The sequence below is a fragment of the Zerene cesonia genome, chromosome 2, assembly GCF_012273895.1.
Source record: "Zerene cesonia ecotype Mississippi chromosome 2, Zerene_cesonia_1.1, whole genome shotgun sequence".
Lineage (NCBI taxonomy): Eukaryota > Metazoa > Arthropoda > Insecta > Lepidoptera > Pieridae > Zerene > Zerene cesonia.
Window position 1 is genome coordinate 1989117 of NC_052103.1, and position 23927 is coordinate 2013043.

The 23927-nt window shown below is 34.3% G+C and overlaps 3 protein-coding genes across 3 annotated transcripts in view; 1 reads left to right on the forward strand and 2 right to left on the reverse strand.

The window, feature by feature from the left end:
- The window catches only part of LOC119835408 (probable protein phosphatase 2C 71), an 8261-nt gene extending 3593 nt beyond the window's left edge, over nucleotides 1-4668 (reverse strand). The window contains exons 1-5 of the mRNA XM_038360180.1: nucleotides 4234-4668; nucleotides 3581-3715; nucleotides 2289-2598; nucleotides 1762-1932; nucleotides 8-716 (exon numbers count right to left, since the gene is read on the reverse strand). Coding sequence (XP_038216108.1) covers nucleotides 8-716; nucleotides 1762-1932; nucleotides 2289-2598; nucleotides 3581-3715; nucleotides 4234-4537 — 1629 coding nt within the window. The 5' untranslated portion in view covers nucleotides 4538-4668. The remainder of the gene's footprint in view (nucleotides 1-7; nucleotides 717-1761; nucleotides 1933-2288; nucleotides 2599-3580; nucleotides 3716-4233) is intronic.
- A 1963-nt stretch (nucleotides 4669-6631) lies between these two features.
- LOC119835001 (39S ribosomal protein L18, mitochondrial) lies at nucleotides 6632-7468 on the reverse strand. The gene is made up of 2 exons (XM_038359583.1): nucleotides 7147-7468; nucleotides 6632-7050 (listed from the first exon to the last, which is right to left on the reverse strand). Exons 1-2 carry the CDS (start codon nucleotides 7311-7313, stop codon nucleotides 6699-6701), a joined length of 519 nt encoding a protein of 172 aa, XP_038215511.1. The 5' UTR covers nucleotides 7314-7468; the 3' UTR covers nucleotides 6632-6698.
- Nucleotides 7469-7908: 440 nt separating this feature from the next.
- Nucleotides 7909-23927, forward strand: part of LOC119833041 (TBC1 domain family member whacked) — a 21336-nt gene continuing 5317 nt past the window's right edge. Inside the window, exons 1-6 of the mRNA XM_038356915.1 lie at nucleotides 7909-8378; nucleotides 18061-18182; nucleotides 19187-19379; nucleotides 21659-21842; nucleotides 22301-22495; nucleotides 23146-23378. Of these exons, the coding sequence (XP_038212843.1) occupies nucleotides 8254-8378; nucleotides 18061-18182; nucleotides 19187-19379; nucleotides 21659-21842; nucleotides 22301-22495; nucleotides 23146-23378 (1052 nt within the window). The 5' untranslated portion in view covers nucleotides 7909-8253. The remainder of the gene's footprint in view (nucleotides 8379-18060; nucleotides 18183-19186; nucleotides 19380-21658; nucleotides 21843-22300; nucleotides 22496-23145; nucleotides 23379-23927) is intronic.

Genomic DNA, 23927 nt, shown 5'->3' on the forward strand with positions numbered 1-23927 from the left:
GCCTCGCGGGCCCCTCGGTGGGTGAGCTGGACGACACCTCGTTTATCTGTATACTAATGTCATCTGACTCTGCACCGAGAACTTCAGTGTTGGGGGTTTCTTCTGGAGGTAGAGATTGACGAGGCCCTGCTGCGGGACGACTCTCCTCGCTCTTCTCTTCAGGCAAAGCTGTAGTAGGAACCGGGGTCGGTTCCCGAGGCTCGGAGGACTCTTTTGGACGGCCACTAACTATTTCATCGTAGACTTCAGAGAGTGTGTTTACGACGCGAGTTCTGTTCAATAAGCGCGCCATGAAATAGGATTCGGCAGGATTGCCATAGTTTAAAATAGTATCACTATCTTCTTTGCTTTCGTTGTTAGATTCCTCTCGAGCACCGACTGAGAAACGTCCATCAATTGACGCACAAGGTGGAAGAGGGGTTCGATCAGATTCATCCGCCGAGGGTGCAGGCTTATCGACGTCAGAGTACCGCGTCATAATAGTGAGGCCATTTTGTGGAACGTGACGGTTTTCACCTTCCTTGCTTGGATCTGGTTTTGCTTCATCCACTTTTGGTCCAGTTCCTACAGGTTTTGAGGGTGCAGCAGGTGAAACCAAAGTCTGAGGTTTTTGTGCAGTTCTTGATTGAAGGACAGTGGCTCTGGGTGGCCCAGGTGGATCTAACATTAAGGTAACAACTGATGTGTTATCAGCCCTCATTCTTGTGTTGGACCATCTGAAAAATATAGAATCTGGTTAAGAAAAGTTGTTAAAAATTATTATATGCAAATTACGTGTACAAATTTTTCCGTTAAAATTATATTATGCTATTTCTACATATGTACCTACATAGTAATTGAGATGAAACATTTATTTATCTATCAATATTTATAAAAAAATCCTAAAGCACACCGAAACACATCATCAAAATACACATGTATATTAAGCTTTCATCAATAATAACAACTAGATACACAATCAGCGTCGAAAACGTCTTAGCTAAGTCTCCAAAGTCTCTAGTCTAAACTACAAGTGTAGTATAGTTCTCTTCAAATACTTGGACTTGCATATTATTTATTTTCGTAAAAAAATCATCATTACATCTACATTTCCTTACAAGCTGCGCCCCGCGGTTTCACCTGCGTAAGTCCATATCCCATAGGAATATCAGGATAAAAAGTTGCCTATGTGTTATTCCAGTTGTCTAGCTGTCTACGTACCAAATTTCATTGTAATTGGGTCAGTAGCGTGAAAGACTAACAAACACACACACACTTTCACATTTATAATATTAGTAGGATAGAATGAGGTTAGGTAAAGTTTAAGCATGACTGATGTAACTTTTCTTTAATTAATTTCATCTCCTTTACCATAAATATACAGATGTATGTTAAGTTATTGATACTGGTATGATAACTACTACCCAATATAAGATCATTTATAATAACCTAAAACTCTAGATTACTTGATTCATTTCATATTCAAGTGGCAGGCCTTGTCAGTGGATAGCAGTTGTTAAGATTATATGTTCCTATTTGTATAAAGATTGAATTTATTTAAAAATTTATTGATTTAGATTCAGAGCTTTATACTTTAAAGTAACACTAGTAAGCTTTATTTCCTTTAATGTTTATTTCTTTCAACTAGAATTTTTATGTATGTGCTTGTGTATTTAGTCATTATTATTGAAAAGATCAATCATCATAGCAAACTTATTCAAAGATATGTGTTTTCACTATGAATTCATTTTACTTATCCTAGTACGTATAATAACTATTTACTTTTCCAGAGCATGGTCAACAAGACTCTTTGAAGGATTTAACCAATCCCGGGGTTGATTTCCTCCACCGACCAACACTGCCTCATTGTGTTTCTCCGTAGCTTGCACTAAACTCACTGCTCCTTCGGGTGATATCATGTTCCATAAACCATCAGTACCAAATATAAGACACCTGAAAGAAATTGAAATAAAATGTAAATTGAAAATTACAAATTAATTTAAAACTTCATATTTTGGTTTTAAAATTATTTAAATACTACTCATTAAATAAGTTAGTTACTATTGTTTTCAGAGTTACCATATGCATATTACAAATTAATATGACTGGCTTGAACCAATTCATATAAATAGAGTAGTAATTTTCTCTATAAATATGATGATAGATTCCGGCTTTTTGCCAATGTGTATTAAATTTCAACACATTTCCAATAAAAAAAGAAGGAAAGGGAAATGCTTTCTTAGGTTTATGTTTATATTTTCTGTTAATTATGCATTTCTATAGTTTTAAGAAATAAAAAGACAAATTACCGGAACTTCGAGGGGTCAATAGTCAACACTCCAACATCAGGGTCTGGGCTAACAATAAATTCATCATTTTGGGGATTGTAGCTCCATAGATCACCCAATGATCGCGCCACAGCCAAAAAAGGTATCTCGTCCATAGGTGTGTTCTTCTTTATGGGACCCTTATGCCCTGGCCGAGGTCTGTTCCACACTACTCGAGGCACTCCAGCCTTTGAAATGACTTTGCCTCCACAACGCTGTATTCTTTCTATCTCTGTACTGCATTCTGGCTTGTGATCTAATGTAAGTGGTTTGGCAGCCCATTCTTCACAACCTGTTGAAATGCACATAAAAATACCATAATTAATTGGGGCAGCAATTACATACAGTATAGTAATATGTCTTGGGATGGTGTGCAGAACACAAGACAGACTAATATTGTCACAAACATTTAGAACAATTCTGCAGAAGTACATTTAGAAAGAGAAAGATAGCTCTTTCTAAATGTACTTCTGTACTGTTTCTGCAGAGCAGAGCACACTCCATTCCCTTAACATGGAACAAAAACAACTGTTGACAGGCAACATCAACAATAAAGTATTAAAAAAATATCAATATAAACATACATAATCCACTATTCTGGGGTTTAAGCTTTTTGTGAGCATTTACAAAAATGAGATATGTGAAATGGGTAACACTCAATAAGAATGATGTCTAAGATTGGGTGTTCTCAAAAATACAAAAAATGTTGTGGGACATACATATGATCCATACTTTCAAATCTAAAATTGTAATGACATGACTTATTCTATCTCAAAGGTTTCCATGCAAATATCAAGAGTTCATTGGAAAAAAACATTATCAACTAATTAATCCTATTTAGCATTTCAGTCAACACAATATATAAATAGCAAAATGTTTGTATAAACTCTCTCATATTCAACAATCTATAAATAGTAAAATGTATGTATATACTCTATCATATTTAAATATATATCAGAATATTGTTGATTTTCAACTGTTAGACCAAAAACAAATGTGGTATTTAATTCAAATCCTTTTTGTTTTGTTACTTATTTACCCCATGTGTTTCAACCAATTGACATGATTCTTTTTGTGTTCAAGGGTAATGGTAGTCAGTTAATCCCATTTTATAATTTAAAGTGACAAAGAGACGTTAGTGACTTTTTTTGGAAAAATAAAGTATATTATATCCACAAAAAATATGATATGATCTGACACTAGCCCATTAATTTTGTATAATTGTGTATCTTGATGTTCTTATTATATTTTCAAGTTTATCATTATATACAAACCATCTTTTTGGTAACCGAGCACAATAGCAGAATCACCAACATGACCAATGTAAATTTTGCCACGTCTTATGAATGCTATGCTCGCTGTAGTACCAGCGGTACTTGGCAACCCTGTTACTGTTTTTGGCCATTTTTCTGAAAGATAAACATATTTGTGTTAATGCAATTAAACGCAATAAGCTAAAAACATATAAAAAACCACATAAAACATGTGTGCAAATAAATATTGTAATACGATTTTATTTAATTTAATCTGAAATAAACAATTTGGCAATGCTTGACCTCTTGCTATTACATAGATTTGGGTAAAAGGGTACTTGATATAACATAAAAACCGAAACTGGTAATACAGCTTTCACTTTGGCTAAATGTGTGGGATTTCCGAAACTTTGCAACATCACATTATAGAAATAATTCAACGAAATACGATATTATCTAATCAATTAAATAAAAAAAAACAAACTTCTTAAGACATTTGAAATTCTTTTGTTGACTCAATGTCAAAGTACTCTAAAAAATAATGACTAGATACAACAAGGTCAAGCAAAACGATTCGTAGGTACATTACTCTCTCCTTGAAATGGCTCGAGGCATCGTCCTAATACAATGATGAATATCTCTTATTGTTGTGAGAATCTGGATTCGACATTTACCTACTTCTTTCCACATATTCAAGTGGGTCAACATGTAACCATTGCGAATAGCTTTCAGAACGTCCTCGTCATTATCGGACCAAAACTGTCGCTGCATTACTATCGAGTCCATTAAATGTTCCTTAGCAAAGGCGGCAGCTTCGCCTCCACCATGACCATCGTATATTCCAAAAAAAGCGTACTCTAAATCTCTCTCATCCTCAGTTTGTTGATACGCAACAGAAAACAAATCTTCCATATACTTTCTCCCGCCTTGGCTACAATGGCCAGTTACACGTAAATTAACACCAATTGATGCAGGCATTTTGATAACATAACACAAAAACTCAACCACAATATGATATTGTTTTAAAGAAATTTAAACGTTTCCACATTTTGCATTTGCAATTACGCGAGCTGCGAATGAAGCGAGACTGAGTATAGGTCACGTGGACATATTGATTACTCCGCGTGCCTATCGCCTAAATGTGGTTTTGTGTGTGTAAAAAAGAGACAACTATATAATCAACAGACTGAATGCAAATGAAAAAACTACAGACGCCATCATGTTTTCCGCCATTTTTAATGTCGCTCAACAAAATGATTTATAAATTGTATTATTATACCTAAGTTTTATTAAAAAAATATATCAAACACAAGTTACGAATTTAATTTAAAATAACATGTTATATTTCATAATTATATTTGATTTAAGTATATTAGTGCATAGATTAGATGAAATATTCGTAATTTAAAGTTGCCAGTTTTCTATTATTTTAAAATAAAAAAATATGTATATATATATATACTTATACTTTTAGAAAATTTATTTTGAAAAATATTTTGAATAACCTTTCTTCATAAAAAAGATACATTCGAAGATTAAATCACCGGTATAAGTACTTATCAAGCGATAAACTTACCGTTTTTATGTACATATATTTTTTCCATGTACAGAATGGCGTAATGCATAGATTATACACTTATATACTGGGGCGTAATGTGATCATAATTTTATCTCGATGATCATTTCTGGATTCAAATATACTCTAGAATATATTTGAAATATTAGCTTGCTATCTAGTTACCTTCATTTGGTTTGTTTTTAAATATAGCTAGTAGGGTTTATAGTATGCCCGTATACCGGGTCCACATTACACACGATGTAGATCAAAAATCACGTCCATGTGCCGTTTACGCGGCGTGGACCAATTTTAAGCATTAAGCAGCAAAATTATATTGATTGTGATTTAAATTTTGCACATTTCCTACTTGTTACTTAAAAATTTATAATAATTATCTTTTAATTAAAAAAGTATAGTATTATGTATCTGTATACATAATACAAACACCTCATATTTTATAAGATATATTTTAATAATATTAATTAACTCTTTATTGTATACTGAGAAAAACAATACAAAAGAAACACAGCATCAATGGGATTATTATGTAAAAGGCGGTCTTATCACTAACAAGTGATCTCAACCAGACAACCTGTGATGTAAGAAAATGTGAGAGTGTAATTTTGGAGTTGTAAACAAAGCAAGTACACCTTTTAAATAATAAAAATAATACAAATATTTATTATATTTATAAATATGTTTATTATATACATACAAGATTTATATATTTTAATGAAAGGTATCTCTGATTATCATGTGGTGTGAGTATTAATAGAGACTGTACATTGCAGACGAGCTGTTTTTCCTACAATACAAAAATAAAATGTACAACCTTGACACTCAATAAGTAAAGGTGTAGGTTACTGTGGTAAAATCTCCGACTCTCACTAAATTTGTATGCATATCGGGTAGGTCTGAGAATCAACCAACATCTATCCTACTAATATTATAAATGCAAAAGTTTGTAAGGATGTGTGTGTCTTTGTTGCTCTTTCACTCAAAAACTGCTGAACCAATTGCAATGATATTTGGTACGTAGGCAGCTGGACAACTGGAATAACATACAGGCAACTCCTTATACCGATATTCCTATGGGATACATACTTATGCGGGTAAAACCGTGAGGCGCAGCTAGTTTTTCATACACCTACTTGATAAGGGTAAGGCAGAACAGCATTTGCCTGGTCAGCTAGTGTTTTTAAAAAATTTGTTCAACAGTTTTTTTACTTACAATATTCAACAAACAATCACACAACATCAAATGCAACATTATAATGAAAAGATCTATTTTTCATATAATTTTGCTATCATCTTACCTCCTGATACAAAAATCATATTAATATGGCTCTATAGCATTGTGAAAGAAAAACAAGCATACAACCAAACACTCACATTGTTAATATTGGGAATAAGGATTAATTACATTTTCATTCATTATCACTGATATATTTTCATTTTAATTAACATAATAACTTCTATAACTACTATTCCATAATAACAACTAAAAACAAACATTCATTTCTCTACTGTTATTTTTGAAACTTAATAAGAGACACTAATTCCTACTTATAATAATTAAAGTTACTCTTCAGTAACTTCCCATGGTTTTTCTGGTCTAAACTGATCCCACGGATTTGGTTTCTTATAGACATCCATTTCGTGCAATTTAATACCTCCGTTTTCTACCTCCTTGAGAAATTTCTCGATTTTACTCCCTTCAAGGGGTTTCAAATCACAATAAACTTCAGTTATTCCAAATTCAAGGCACCTTTGGGCTAGAACTCTGCCTAAATTTATGTAAGCGCAAGTATCAACAATACTGTACAGTTGTTTTTTTAAAGCCCATTCAGATGTTTTAGCTTCAACAACAGGTCCATTCATGAAATGTACCACTTGTGCAGTAATTGTCCTAGTGCTTGGAGTAATGACAAGTCTGAAAAATAGTTGATTTGGTTAAGACTTAAGTAATTCAGTTAGATACATACACTACATGTTGAATTTATTTATAATACAAAGGTTAAATACAAACTTATGCCAAAATTTTCGTCCCGGTTTATCTAAGTGGTATCCGTCGGGCTTTCGTCCAATGCGCATTCGCTCTAAATTTCTAGGATTTCTATTAACAAACTCTGTTGGTGCGGTAGAGTTAAGTCTTACTAATTGTTTGGCTAGTCGAACATCTTTGATTGAAAACATTTTGATTAACAAATTTTTAATTGTTGTATGGATACCCACTTATGGAAACAAAAACATTCACGGTATATATGTTTTATAACATAGCTCCACATATAACCTCGAAATTAGTGCTAAACATAAAACTTAGTACATTATTTCTATTTTATGTCATTTCATTTGTCAATTGTCAATGCGTATAGACAACATCATTTTTTTTCTTCTTTGTGCTAAGAAGGTATGTCTATTTGACAGTGGATAGCATCATTTATCAATAATGATGATTTAGAAACACAGACTATTCAACATAAATACAGAGGCAAAGTGTAGAGTAGATGATAAGGAAATTTAATTTTGATCCCTCATTTACAAATCTATTTTTTTTTCATTAATATTAACCTAGTGTTTATTAAATTATTTTTTTTTAATATTTTATACTCATTAATAGTACCCAATGTAAGTGAGGTCACAGATAATATAATATAAAAGATAATTTAGAAAGGTATAATGTCATAAAATTGTGAGGAAAACATATTTAAATTATATGTAATCTATGTGCAATGTTTTTGTTAAGTGGCAATGTACATTTTTATGTAAGTTATTAGTTATCTATGCCTGGTGCTAGCAACTAGTTCTTAATCTGTGGCTGGTGCCGTCACCTACGAATTGCTAAAAAATTTGCTATGAAAGTTATGAAATGTTTTTATTTTGAGCACGTTCTGTTACCATATTTGTCACCTCCAACTGCGAAATGAAGTGTTTCCGCGATATTGAATATTGAGTGTATTCTGTGGACTGTCCGACTTAATATAAATTGTGAATTTCTAAAGAGCAAATACAATTGGAAGACTGCAAGTGTTTTGTAATTAAATTGCACGCCCACATCCTAAGTTTTGGGTGGTGCTGTAGTGATGATAGAGTTACTAAATTCTTGATTTATCTTGATTGAGATAAGTGCAGTAAAATGTCTCTACAAAAAAGTGTAAAGAGTGTTGGTGGAGACCAAGACACTACTTCAATATGTTCTTCCGTCACTACGCAGCCAGACAGACATGGTTTCTTCGGCGGAGCTCAATATAGTCCTGAACCGTAAGTCTTCTTATAGTCACGCAGGCAATTGTAAATATTACAATTTCAACATACCATTATAAATTTTAAGATAAGTGCTTAAGCAAAGAGTGAAGATGATATAAAAATAATATATATCTATAGTTGATATGTATTTCCAATTCATGTTTTGATATTAAAACTATCTAACTTAGGTCTATATAAGTAAAGCATAGTAATTTAATCAATTAGAAGAGACAAATTTAGTTTACATAGAAGAATGACTATAAAAACATGTAAAAATGATTTCATCAATAAGCTTATTTCGAAACTAAATATGTATAATTTATCATAATTACTGTAATATTAATTTCATTCATTGTTTGATAAATTAAAAGTGATGGTTATCAAAATTAATATTAATAATAATGTAGATCACTGAAGATTACTAAAAATGAATAGCGGTAAAAATAATTGCAGCTTACTTAATTAACCTGTTAATTAAGAATTTTACCATGATAAGGTGTGTGTGTGTGTGTGTAAAATCTTCAGTTGTAAGTTAAACAATACTGAGAAGCGATCTGGCATAATTAGAATGCATGCTTTGGGTAATTAACATATTCTCAAATGTTCTAAGCTAGTATATCTGATAATAGAGAGATATTTTGAATCTTAGATTATATTCAATAGGTTCATTTTTCTCTGATATAGAACCTACATCATCATCATTCATAATAAAATAAATGAGTGTAATATAAGTTTTCCCATTCATATTTGTAATAGGTAATGATTCTTTAATTACCTAATTTAAAATCAGTGTCACAGGAAAAGAAACTTATATAGTTAAGCTATATAAGAATCTTTAATACCCTTTAAACCTCTCCTGGGTAATTAAAATAAAATTATTAATTCATTGAATCCAAAATCATCAAAATCGGCCCAACAATTCTCAAGTTTCAGCTTGACTAACATGCAACAATTGATTTTTATATAATCATAGATAATTTCACCAAACCATGTTATAAAGTAGGTAATACAATATATATTATATTTCTTGTTTTTATTAACTACTTAAGTAAAAAAGCTATTACAAAATATTATTAATAGAAGGTTATTGGCTAATTGATATATTTGTAAATTATAATAGTTTGCAAAAATTTTTTATAATATTAATTTATGACCTATTTAAGTATGTATTAAATTTCAGTGATTTACTTAATGATACATTATGATTCATTTTATTTCTGTTATACTCATTTTATGATTTTAGTATTTTGTATACATAATAATTGTATACTAATTTATAAATTACTAGCTGCACCCCACAGTTTCATCCAAATCCAAAAATCATATCTAAAAATTGCTCCATAGTGATATACAAACAAACATATTTTCACATTTATAATTGTACTAGTTTTCTACCAGGGAATCACCCACATAGTTACAGGAAATTCCATGGATATGATATTATGTTTCACCATTGTCAAAAGTAGTCTTTGTGGCTCTATTACCTCTTATGTATTTATTTAGTAGTTTTTAACCGCGGCTTCGCACGCGTTAAATTCGAAGCAGAAATCAAAAAGTGTATTGTAGTAATATTTAAGCATACAGAAATGTTAAAAGCAATTATAGTTATGCTATATGAATCACATCGGAATAATATTTAAAAACTTTGTAAAGCTAGACAGGTTCAACGAACTTCTCAGAGGATAATACCTTCAGTCGACATCTTAGCTTTTTAGGACGACGTGTCAACTTTTTCTCCATTGTTTGCGTGTTATTGAAGAGAGACGAACTAAATTCGTCCGATTATTTCGCAATAACTTACGTACCTGTCTCATCACTGCACATGTACTAAATAGACATGCAAAATTCAATAATATGCACTTAGCGGTCATCGAGACCTAATCTGAATCATCATTTTTACCATTCAAATTTAGCTGGTAAAATTTATTAGCTTGAATTAATAGAAAATCGACTGCTACATAAAACTACGTGTTGATTTTCAATTATCACACGGCTTTCAAAGTCGGTTGCAAGGTTTTTGCGGCATTGAATAACAAGTAGCTATTACAAACATACATCCTCACAGTCTTGTGCGTTTTTTGCTTTGGAAGGAAATCAAATCGAGACGCCGTAGTGAAGTCCCGACAAAAAGTCGCCACCGCTCGCTAACGAAGACCCTTCAGTTGAATTATCGTATAAACCAAGGTTTCCTTTATCTTTGACTAGCTGCGCCCTAAGGTTTCACCCGCGTAAGTCAGTATCCCGTTGGAATATCGGGATAAAAAGTTGCCTATATATTATTCCGGTTGTCCAGCTGTCTACGTATCAAATTTCATTGCAATCGGTTCATTAGTTTTTGCGTTTACAAACTTTCGCATTTATAATATTAGTAGGAAGTAGGATACATAAAAAGAATTCAAATAGTCGAAATGTGCGCGTAGATAATTATGATTTTTACCATGTTGGAGTCGAGTATGCTTAGACACGAATTCGGCCAGCTCGTACCGGGGAATTATATTTCCTTTCCATTCATCAATCCTCTCCTTATCCCTTACCTCATAGAAACGGGCAGCGCATTCGCAGATTCATTCACCTCTGCGAATTCATGTTCATGGGCGGTGGGGATCGCTTACCATCAGGCGAACCACCAGCTCAATTGCCCGCTATGACATAGAAAAAATAATATGATCTAATAAATGTACAGTAGTAGTAAGCGTACTGGGGCGTACGGATAAATCAAATCAACGTTCATCAGGTGACCTGACCAACCAATAAAAGGTATGCCAATTGTCATTTATGTCCACAGCAGTGCCCCCTTGTACTTTGTTAAGTTATTGTGTTTACATCACTTATTTAGACTTGTTTTTCTTGAATATTTAGTCGTGTGCATGTGTGATTAGAATTCAACGGAGTTGGGGAATATCTAATCGATGTGATATTTATTCATTGGGCAATCTATTATTTAAAGAATGTTATGATATATGTAGAATGTGTATGTGTATTTACTCGACTTGAGGAAGGATAGCCAACCAGAATATCTGGTTTATAAATAAAATATGTATAATAAATCTATACAAATTAATAACATTAGAGTGTATGTTTGTAATATTGAAAATTGCGCGTTATATGTAACAAAATATTTCTTTTACAATTTGTACGTCTGTATGTATTAATGCTCTTTTGTTCTCTCTGGAATCTGAAAAGCCTGGACCGACTTGCCAGCAGATAGCCGATGCAAGAACGAGTAACTTTTTTATACTGATAATCCATTAATTTTTTTTATACTGATGTTGCACTACGATAAAAATAAAAAGTAATTTACGCGGGTGTAGTAAAACCGCGGGCCGCAGCTATTAATAATATATCATTGTTGTTGGATAGGTGCATTTGCATTTGCCTTCATTCGTACAGGGATTTTATTTTAGCAATTTGTTAACCACACGGTTGTTTATAGGCGCTACGTGTAATAAACACGAATTGTTCTATTTTCATTTTATACAAAGCCAGAAAAAATACAATAAGCATCGTAGCAAAATCACTCGCAACTAACAACGGTTACATGGTATCTACATAGAGATATATAATCATTCCCACACAGTGATTGTCTAAGGGTCTAGACTCTAGACTATAGGTACTGAAGATTGGCTTGTAACAAAGAGTTATGTTCCTACTTGAGCACGTCGTTGTTGAACGTCCAATAGGACTTATGTGTGCCACCCTTATCTTTTATCTTTTATTCCTTTAAAAGTGTGGATGTAAAGAAAGAAGAAAATTGCTCGTTAGCGATAATGAGGCGTACTTTAGAATTTTAATTCCTCTTTGATTGAGTTTATTATTTTTATATATATAAACTACACAATATTTGTTATAACGACGATGACATAAATAATGTAATTCCAATATTTTTTGCAAACAATTATTTAGGTCGAGTCTCATAAACCTTTTTAAATATGAAATTTTTAAAAATAATGGCTATATTTTAACGTAAGCAAAAATTTTAAAATTTCGATGCACCAAAAAATAAGAACGAAGGCTTAAAAATGCGAAGGATTTATATTTTTTCCTACTTCGAGTTGCCAGTGCTCTTCATTAAAAATATCTGGCACAGTTTACAAGGACACTTTAATTTCTGAACGCAATCTCTGGCAAATGTTGCAGCATTTTCATTAAATGATATAATAATTTACTGCAAATAAGCAAGCAGCCTTTTTTTTCTCGGATGTATGGATGACTTAGCAGTTCAATTATTATTGCGTTAAGTAACAATTTTATTACAAGCGAAAACAAAAAAAAACACAAAAATATGCCTTGTTGTAGATTTAAAGCATTGCCGTGTGTCCGAAGCAAAACTCTGACTACGCATATGTCAGAGTTGTCTTATACTTATATAGACTTTGAATATTACTGCCACAAAATAAGGTCTTAATTTAAATGAGTTTTTTTTTATATAAAGCTGCTCGAATATGTTTGGACGACCGAATATATATTTGAAAGTCTATACTCTATAGTATGAATAGAGATAAATAATGTAAACAAACGAGCGTCAAAATGAAATTTTCCCATCTCTATACGTACCAAGAAACATGCAACGACAGGAGTTGTCGAGTAGGTAACTGAAGTCAAAGAGAGAATATTGTATATGCAAAAGATACGAACAGAACAATCGCTTATTATCGCAGTGTTACTTGACATCGTTAAAATTGTTTACATTTTTATCTCGTCTCGTTGGCCTTATACCATATATGTCCGAAATGCCTTCCCTGGGATTTAGACGCTGAGGTTCTTTTGTCTGTTTTTCACTGGCGAGAGGAGACAGGGCAGCGGCAGATCCTAGAAGTAGGCAGGCGTAGAATCCGACTGCGTCGTCAAGCGATAGAGGCTTGGGCTAGAAGACTTGCGAACGCGCAGTATGGGATAGTATCCATTCAGGCGATACTACCCGTCTTGAATGTGTGGATGACACGGCGCCACGGCTCCCTTTCTTTCCGTACGACACAGATATTGACGGGGCATGGTTGCTTCGGAAAGTATCTGTGTCGAATCGGAAAGCAGCCAAATGCTGTCTGTCACCATTGTGACTGTGATGAGGACACGGCCCAACACACGCTCGAGTCGTGTCCAGCCTGGAATGCTGAACGGGATGCACTCATAGCTGTAGTTGGAATGGACCTCTCGCTTCCAACTTTAGTTGCGACAATGTGTGAGAGAGAGGACGCGTGGAGGGCAGTGCTTTCTTTCTGTGATGCAGTGATGTCACAGAAAGAAAGTGCTGAGCGCGACCGGGAGCGCAAGAATCCCGTGCGTCGCAGAGTACGTCGCAGGGGAGGTCGGGTATAAGTATCCGATGTACCCTTGGTTTCGGCGTTGCTGGGTGTGTACGGTGGGTCTGTACACATTCTATAAATAAAGCAAAGTGAACGACAGATTGTTGTGGCTACGATCTGTCGTTGAGTAAGTTAAAGCTGATATATGTGGAGCTGCGGACAGCAAGCGCGCGAGGGGTACCGTGTGCGTTTCTAAGGGAGATCCCGGGAACCCCTCATTAACTGCGCCGAAGTAGGCCACCGTGAGGTTTTAGCCAGTAAGAGTCTAGCATAACCTTTACTACCCCCGAAGTAGCAAGGTATCCATGAAGGATTTCCTCACGTTAAAAAATATATATATATATATATATATATTTTTTTTTTTTTTTTTTGATATATGTCCGAAATACTGGTGGTGTAGACAGGTATAGAATATGCATAGGAATAGGATATAAAAATGTTATTGAAATGTCATCAGGATACCTGGAAAATGAATGTCGAAATATTTGCCAAAGAAAAAATGTGTTATTAGATTATTTTCCTTGGACCAATACAGTTTATTACGTTAGCCGTGAATGTTGAAATAGGTGCTAATACACATTAATTTTTAAACTGCACCGTCGTCCTTCATTTCGTCATTTTAAGCGTTCGAATAACATTTAGAAATTCAATTACTGACGACATTTTTAAATAAAAGGAACTTGGTAATCTAGATTTTACGAAGAGTTTCGAACTCGGACATAAAAATCGATATTGCCAATTGACATTTGGTTGCAGGGAGAAATCTAGTCATAAAACAGGGAACACGCTGTTTTACTACAAATTTCTTTGTGATTTACATTCTATGTATTAGTCAGTACACATTCAAAAAATGCTATTTGGAAGTAAGAGGACTTTGAAAAGGCGTCGGTAATTACAAATAATGTGACAAATAATTGTTGTTGATAATGTTATGGTTTAGATGTTTATGGCTTGCGTGCGCTTATCGTAACACTTTCTATTTCCCCATTTTAAAACGTTTTCCACAAGTCAAACAAAGATTCTAGAATCTGAACAAGAACTAAACCGACATCAATACTAGCTAGTCTGAATGCGATGTATATACACTTTCTAGCTCGGTATAAAAAGGTTTTCCCATATGATTCAATGGCCCATAATAACGTCGTGGCGTAACTGGCAAATGAGGAATTTCTCATAAAAGTAATTAAAGCTACGAATGCAGCCGCACTGGCGCCGACAGCAATTAGAACTTTTATTGCTTTCGTGTTTGAAAAATCCATATGCATGAAAGGAATTTTTTTCATAAATCGTTTTCAAACGCGTCTATAAACGCCATCATGCAAGGTATAAGCGCCAATAATGACGCTCGTTTGGCAAACTTGTTGATAATCAATGTATTAAAAAATTGGAAAATATTCCTATATTTTGAAGTATTATAATTAAAGAAAGTGTATCAGTAAGTGATCCTAATTTTTATTTGGATAGGATGTCAAATGACGCGGTTGATTATTATGTGAACGTGTTTATAGTAAATTTTAGTTCATGTATTACACCGCAGAATGGGTTTCCTGATGGTGATGGGGGCTTCTATTATCACCTACTATCCTCGCAATTGAAATGAATTGGTAGTTCCTCGAGGTCGTTCATTTACTATTTAATAGAAGTTTTCATAATCGGACCCAAAGAGAAAAAATTTCACGTGCATACGTGTTGCAAATCTTTGGCAACATTTTATTTATTATGAGAAAATGGGTGGTCTGTCTCGCATCGGCAAGATATGCTTTTTTCGCACAATAAATATTAAGGAGAAAGAATAGTAATGCAGAGTTGCAATTCCTCCGTATAAAATGATAAGGCTGGCCTTAATACAAAGTGTGTTCAGCTGTTTGATGTGTTAAACGCGTGAAGGTGAATGCGTCATTTCGTAAAGATAAAGGTAAAGATATCAGTCACCGTAAATATGACTCCAGTCTTGTCAACCATTATTAATATTTAGTGGATGGGAATGTAAATAAATGTGAATTAAGTTTTAACATCCGATAGTTTTTCCTAATTGAGTCACCTGAATATAAGCATACAGTGTCCGACTGCATGCTTAGATTTAGGTGGTTAGTCTTTTACTAGTGTAATGATTCACGGTGGAATTTTATAAATATTCATTTACAGTTAACTACATCTGAATAAATATAGTTAACGTTAAAGTTAAAATTATAGTTATAGCTATTAACTATATCAATTCAGATGTTGTTAATAGCTGTCAATCTAAAAATGTTGTGTCGATTGGGTGTACGTTGGGAATAGGGACTTTTGAAAGAAAATTGAGTTTTTGCAAAAGAGCTGAGGTTAGAATAAAAGGTTTTTCCGCAGTAATGATATATAATTTTCTATTTTTTTGTCGTGGTAACCAATAGAAAGTATATGTACATACATAATATTATTTGCCTTATCAGCTTAACGTGTAGTTAAATTTTATTTTTAAACTGTGCTACTTATAGAGAACGCCCATAAATTGTAATAAAAGAAAACATCTATAAATAAAACATAACATACTTCTATAATAATCACTGAAAATGCGTGCAATTGAAATCGCATTATCGTCTATTCACTGGAAGTATGAATGACCTATATTATTATCTTCCCACGCAGATATATATCGACCCATTGATAAGTCGCTGTGACGATAATAGTTTGTTGATTTCAGCGTGTGTTTACACAGCGTCGTCTGAGGTTGTTTGGCAAACATTCAGTGACGTTTTATGTTTTATGTTTTATTTCGTATTATGTTCATACAAATTCACACTATTGTTAAATAACATTTTGGCAACTAGCTTTGTTTTTGAATGATATTCCATTCAAATATAGTTGAATGAAATAATGCTGTTAATCTTGCTCGCGATAATCGTGAAATAGGGATTTTACGATGTATTTATAAAGTCATGTATAGCGGTCTAGTTCCCGTTCCCATGGGATTTCCGGGATAAAAACCATCCTGTGTCCTTTCGCGGGTCTTAAACTAACACTAGGTATATCAAATTCATCCAGATCGGGTCAGTGGTTTAGGCGCGATGAAGAAACTGACGAACAGACAGAGTTACTTTCACATTTACAATATTTATATTACTCGGCAAATATAATAAATGATAATAAGTACTATAAATTCATCGAATACTATTCGCACTAAAATTGGCTTTTTATTCATATGAACTTGTTTTATTTTTTGTAATTTGATTTACATGACAACTTCATGACTGACTGGCTGGAATAAGTGGCGTGTTACGTACATAATGTTACACTTGTAAACAAGCCTCTGATACAGTAATTATACAGTACATTCGCTCTTGCTTTGCTTTGATTATAAATGATACATACAGTTTAAAAAACAAAAGAGAAAAAGCAGCTTAATCTTAAACTCAAACATCAATAAAGTTTGAATGAAATATGTCCGTTAAAGTGAGTCAAAAACGCGTCTCAAGTAGTCGATTATATACAAATATACAGGTGAATCTTACATGTATAAAGCGTGTTAAAAATATAACGCTAAAACGCTGAAATACTCGTATACTTAATTATATTTTGTTTGTGAAATAGTTTGTCGAGAAACTACCAACAACAACAACGCATTTTAATTTCTGAGTGCAAATCGTTAATTTTTTGTATAATTGTTAAAAATTTTTATCTAATTTGCTTTAAACACGTTATACGTAACGACATTAAATCAAAATATATATATGTTTGAAGACTTACTATCGTCACCGATATTAAACTGCAAAATGCTTATAACCAAGTCCATCTACCACAAGGGGAATCGACGTTATTGAATGAATTCAGGGAACCGTCGACGCGTTTCCGCGTACAAATTGCCTCACGATTTGCCTCTGAGGTTGTTGAGGCAGTTTCATTGTTTACCATTGTTAATTTGCTGAACAAAGTTCCACATTGGCATAGACTTTTATAATGGTGAATGTGGTTAGGAGCTATCATTTTCTTCTTCATCTTAATTGAGTTAATAAAATTGTACGGGATCGGATCATTGATAGAACTGTACAGATAAATTCGAATACATTTGTTTCACGAAGCAAGAATACGCTTCAGTGAACATGGCCTATATATATAATACTTGAGCTTTGACCTGAGCCTGCACTCCTGGGAAATATCGCACTTTTATATTTGCGCCTTTTATTTTGTAAAGAAAAATATTTTTTTTTACGCTTAGGTTATGAATCTGTGATCGATGCGCCTATTATAAAATTAAAATCGTTATATTAAAATAATTATAAGAATAAGATACAAGATAAGAAATAGTTTAAAGAACCATTAGGAAGACCTACAATTAAATATCAATTACGTACTCATGCCCAAGATCTTAATACAAATATGTCGGATATGATTAAGTGTTTAACAAATTGTTGTTGCAGAAAACGGACTGTATCGCCAAGCACAATACTGAAGCGGGAACAGAAATGGCTGCGAATGCTGAACAACTGGGAGGCGTTCATGAGCAGGAATTATAAGAAAGTACGAGAGAGGTGTCGGAAAGGTGAGCAGATGGTGTGCAGTCATTTGTTGAAAGTTATTTTGTCTTGTCGATACAAGTGGTGATCCGGAAGACTGAAATGTCATCATTTGTAGGATACCTAACAGTCCTAGTATCCAGTAAGTTTAAGTTAGTCCATAATTTTTGCTCTTTCGCAAGCGAAGAATATAAATAGACTTCCTTTTTTATTGTGTACACATTTTAAGTGCAATATATGGCTATTTTGTATGTGCATACATTTATTATAACAACACACATTATTACTAAAAGCTTTTTCAAGCACTTTTACTCGAAAGTTGAGAGAGTTTATAAATTTGTAATCTGCATTTTATTAAGCCAAATGTAAAATTAAGTTTATACGCCTCGCCTCTATAAAGCGTATGAAGTTGAAAATTTCGGCTAATTATCACGCTCTGGTTAATGAAACTAATTAGTGTTTAGTCAGACGACGGCGGAATCAAGTGGAAATGCTAATTGCTGTTGTTTTGATGAAACAAACGTGTGGAGTATTGTGTTTCTTATTGAATCGACTGTAAGAAAGTTCCTGCAAAAGCAAAAAAAGCAAAATGTGTTATGATGATTAGTATTGTAAAGGAACGAATTATCCGTCTACCTTGCATGCGGCAGCCTCAGAGTAAATTGTCCCATTGATACATAAAAAAAATATTGAACAAGCACCTAGAGGGAATATGTAGTATCATCGAGATGACGCCTCAGTCGTATCTAACTAGCAATGGCAGACATGTCACCGATACCCTACTTTGCTTTAAGTTTAGGCTAAATATTCTTGTATCAGATTTGATAAAAAAATATACATCTCTAGCAAAACTTAAGTGGAATTTAGAACGCAAGGACTTGAATATAAATTTTTCCCCAAACTCAACCATTTATTTATCAATTAGACTTCCTATTATAGTATTTTTGAATCGTCATAACACAGTTTGAAAACTTTTCGGTTTCTACAGAGAAGAGCCAACAAGAGACTGTAGTGACTCTCTCATTTCCAGGTATACCAGCGTCAGTGCGACCAAAAGCATGGCTATACCTCTGCGGTGGCCAATTGCTATTGGAGAAACATCCGAACGAGTACGAGGAGTTGTTGCAAGCGCCTGGAGATCCGAAGTGCATGGAGGACATTAGGAAGGATCTGCACAGGCAGTTCCCCTACCACGAGATGTTTATACGTGAGGAGGGGCTCGGGTGAGTAACGGAATATGGAAGAATTGAGGTTTCTCACATAGCAGATTAATTTTTTAATATATGCGTATATGAGTTTAAGGTTCCCTTAAAGTCATATATCAATAAAAATATTTTCTAGAATAAAAGGAATTTCAGAGATTGTTTTAACAATCAGTAAGGACTTTATAGATTTGCAGCATTATCTTTTATAATAATAATTAATAACGGTAGTGAGTGTGTAAGTCACAAAATCGCAGATCAATTGTAGTGTGTATCCCAATAGTAGTAATCTCTATTATCAGGTAATCGAAACGCGGTCTTGCGTGTGATAGATCTATTTTTTCATGGCTAAACATTGCATGCAAACTATGCTGTCTATATAACTATATTTTAGACATTTCCTTGAAATAGGACACTGCCAATATTTCGTTACTGTATCGTAACACGCGATTGGTGACGTATTTATTGAGCTATTAAGTATACATTTTTTATGCTTATTTACTCAATAATTAACTCTTTAATTCACTGACTTCGCGTCAGAATATCTGAAGCTTTCCGGAGCATTAGTCGTCGTGGTATTGTGACGACTGGTTTATTATTTTTGTTATTTGTACACGGTAAATAGAATTTAGATGCCAATATTTAATTAAGGCAAAAAAACAGTCTGAATGAAAAAAAAATTAACTGAGTATTTGGATTCAAAAACGCGGTCTGATTAGGGTATGGACATTTGAAGCCAGGAAAATATCTTTACTTCTCAAATCCCATATTGTGAAAGAATTTATTTACTTTTTTATATTTCTCCTTTATCTCTTTGGATGCACTCAATAGAAGACTTCTATATTGTGTAGGCTTATCCTAATATGTTAAATCAGCTGTACTATTGCTGAAAGATTGGGTTTATGAAATCTGTGGCAACTGGTCTCCGGAAATCATGCATAACTGTGAACTTTTTTTTATCGTCCTGTAAATATTACAAGTTTAATACAAACTGAATCTAATCCAAATATATGCAATAGTATGAGTTCTTGCATATTGGGTGTCATGTCAATTAAATATACCTACTCCTGATTATTACGTACTTCCAATTCAACATTTGTTTTTAATAAAGTTAGATAGTGACCATATGTTAGCATCATTATAGAATATAGGTATTTATCGACATCGCGCGTGATATGATACTTTATGCTATTGAAAGACGATATCCCTTTTGTTTATACGCACAATTTTAACGTTAAATAGTACTTTTAGTTCAGATAGACGGCCGATATCAAAAATCTGTCCTTAAAATAAACGAAAACATATTAAGACAAGGTATAAGAGTTGAATGGTATAGAGCAGTTTTTTGCTTAAATAATAACAGATATATCACAAAAAATCTTGTTCTTCTTTCTAGCCCTCATAAAATTGTATAAAATGAACCAGGGTATAGGTACGATCTAGTCATAGGTGAATTTAATTTCATTTTTCTAAAACATAATCTCAAGAAATTAAGAGACTGTAAATTTGTGGGTTTAAATAGAGTATCACAGCAAAGCTAGATAAAAATATAATTATAAAATATTCTAGTGGAACTTCGCCCTAGACAAAGCGATTTCCGCTTTGTTGAATGCAAGTAGTTAAATTTCCAGGACCTAACAAACTTTTAAGTTACCTCTGTAATTTATAATTACGAACATTACACAAACAACAGGTACCAAAAAAAAAAAACCCACTAAATAGCTCCAGTTTTTCCACACATTACCTTTTCATACAAGTTTCCTCATTATACTAATGTTGATGAACAAATAATTAATGAGCAAAAGCAATGACACACATTAAACAAGAACCACACAATTATACCGCGACATGCAAATGTTTTATAACAAACATGATGCTTGTAAACAAATCACGCTCTCGTCAAATCTATAAATATGCCAAGCGATTTCCTGGCCAAAGGAAGGTACGTACACATTATTCAGTGCCGAATAGAGGCACCGGGGGCCTTCGCTTATCGCTAGGGGACAGGGTATAGGGGATTACCTCGGGTGATGTCATCCATTCGATCAACTATTTAATGACGTCGGTCCTCGTTGTATTTCATGCATTGATGATTGAGCACTTGAGTTTTGTAATATATGAAAAATTTATTATTTATTATATTTATTAGTCCGGATGATAGGGATAATTTTATGACTTATTGTTATTAGTTCTTATGCTAATAACTCAGTTGCACATACCGGATAAATAGAAAAATATTGAACCCAACCGGAATGACGGCTAGGGGCTACTGAAAGATAACATAAATTTTCTTCTCTCAGGCAACAAGAGCTGTTCTCGGTGCTGAAAGCGTATTCAGTACTGAATCCGAAGGTGGGCTACTTCCAAGCGCAGGCGCCGGTGGCCGCGTTCCTCTTGATGCACATGCCGTCCGTGCAGGCCTTCTGGTGTCTAGTCAGCATCAGTGATAAGTACCTCAGTGGGTACTACAATCCTGGCTTGGAGGTGAGAGTGATGTTATGTATATAATATGATGGTATTTTTTTGTTTAAGCAGCGAACTAAGTATTATAATAATATGTTTTGACGTTAGCGAGTTTTTGATACAAGTACGCAAGATTTGCAACACTGAAAAATGGTACGCTTAAATGTAGTTCTCTCTCCAAGTTTAGGACTTGGAGACAAACAATTGGAGACAAACAAGACAATTAGTGCGTCTCCCTTTTTAACAAGGGTCAGCTAGTTTGTCTAAACGCTTTGTGTATACGCTACCATCGCCCATGAACATTTTCGAGAAACAAATAATATGCCGACTTAAAATTGGAAAAGGATTTAAAAGCGAAAGTACTGGAAACTTATTGAGAGAAAGGAAAGGGATGTAGCGTCTCCGGCTCCATATCGTTGTCCTTACCCTCAGTATAAGAAATAAACGTTTCATTGTACACGGGTCGCATGGGCGAGCAGGTGCTGCAGCGCGACGGCGACATCCTGCACGCGCTGCTGCGGCGCACGGCGCCGGCGGTGCACCGGCACCTCGCCAAGCACCGCGTGGAGCCCGTGCTGTACGCCACCGAGTGGTTCCTGTGCGCGCTCACCCGCACGCTGCCCTGGGACAGCCTGCTGCGCGTCTGGGACTGCTTCCTGTGCGAGGGCGTCAAGGTGAGCGCCTCCCGCTCCTATCGAAAGACCAGCTATCTGTGGGTATCCGGCGGAGTACACGCACTGCTCAACCTACGGTAGGAGTTCAGCGCGAATGGGACGCTCAGCTTGTGTTGTGAAATTCGAGATTGGTCATCTGAAATTGGAATTTTGGAAAGTTCCCCGGCGATTGGCTCCAAAGACAAATCTCTGTAGGAATTGGTTTTAATTTGAGACTTTCTTGTGGATCAAGGCGAGTGGAGCACAATGGGATGCTTGATTAACTAAGACTGGGATCTCTTTAAAGTAAACGATTGGTACCAACGACAGTATCTTCTGTGTAGTAAATCATTTTCATCAAGTGTATAAATTTACATTAATTCTTGGAAAGGAGAATGATTTAACACTTAAATGTGATATTCATTGCGCTTAATTGAATAACTCCGAACGGCGTGATTGGTTTTGGTTCCCCTTTAGTACCTGGATAAATAGTAAGTAGCCTACTGTGCTAATCTGAATTAATACCTGTTCCAAGTTTCGCATAGATCCGATTAGCTGATTGTGCCTGAAAGAGTAACATATAAACATCGATACGTTTTTACTGATATTCATATATGTAGTTATTAATATTAGTAGGACATGTTATTTTTATTTTCAATACTGTTTCACAGGTATTGTTCAAAGCGGCGCTTGTGATCCTGGCGGGTGCCCTAGGTCCGGCGAAAGTCCGCAAACGAGCGAACGGCCTCTGCGAAACGCTGGAAGTGCTCCGCCACCCCCCGGAGAGCATCCTGGGGGAGGAGTACCTGATGTACCACATGCAGAGACTCAACCTCACCGAGGAGGACTTCGAGTTCGAGCACCAGCGGCAGACCGCGCGGAGGAGAGCCATGGCCAATAGAAGGTCCTTAATTGCCTTTATTTTTGATCACCCACTCTTTTTTATTTCCTGTTTTTTAAGGGTTGCCTGGTAGAAATTGCTTTCAAGGGATAAGACCGCCGTTTGCTTAACTAAGCTGTTATGTTCTTGCTTGCTTGTTTGTTCTTATTAGCAATTAAGAATTTCATTTCAAAACGTTTGGTGGATTTGTAGACAGTGTTTCTTGAGTCCAGCTAAGAATGTTTCTTATGTCGAATTTTAAATGAGCTTTCAAGGTGGAATTAAGGACTCCTAATTTTTGTTTCCAAATTAAATTTCCAAATTTCCAATTTTACTAAAATTGTCTAAGGCAAAAAGAGTATTGCATGATTTTCTTATCATAGTATCATATAGATTTAAAATAAAGGTTTTTTTCTTGTATTCCATAAAGCTAACCTCATCTCAGCTTTCATCTAGTTCGGGATATTTCCTCGGATACATATTTTGTACATTTTGACCTATACTTAGTCTGGCCATAAATACTGTTACACTTAATTATAAAAAAATATTACATTTGAATTTCGAATCTGTCAT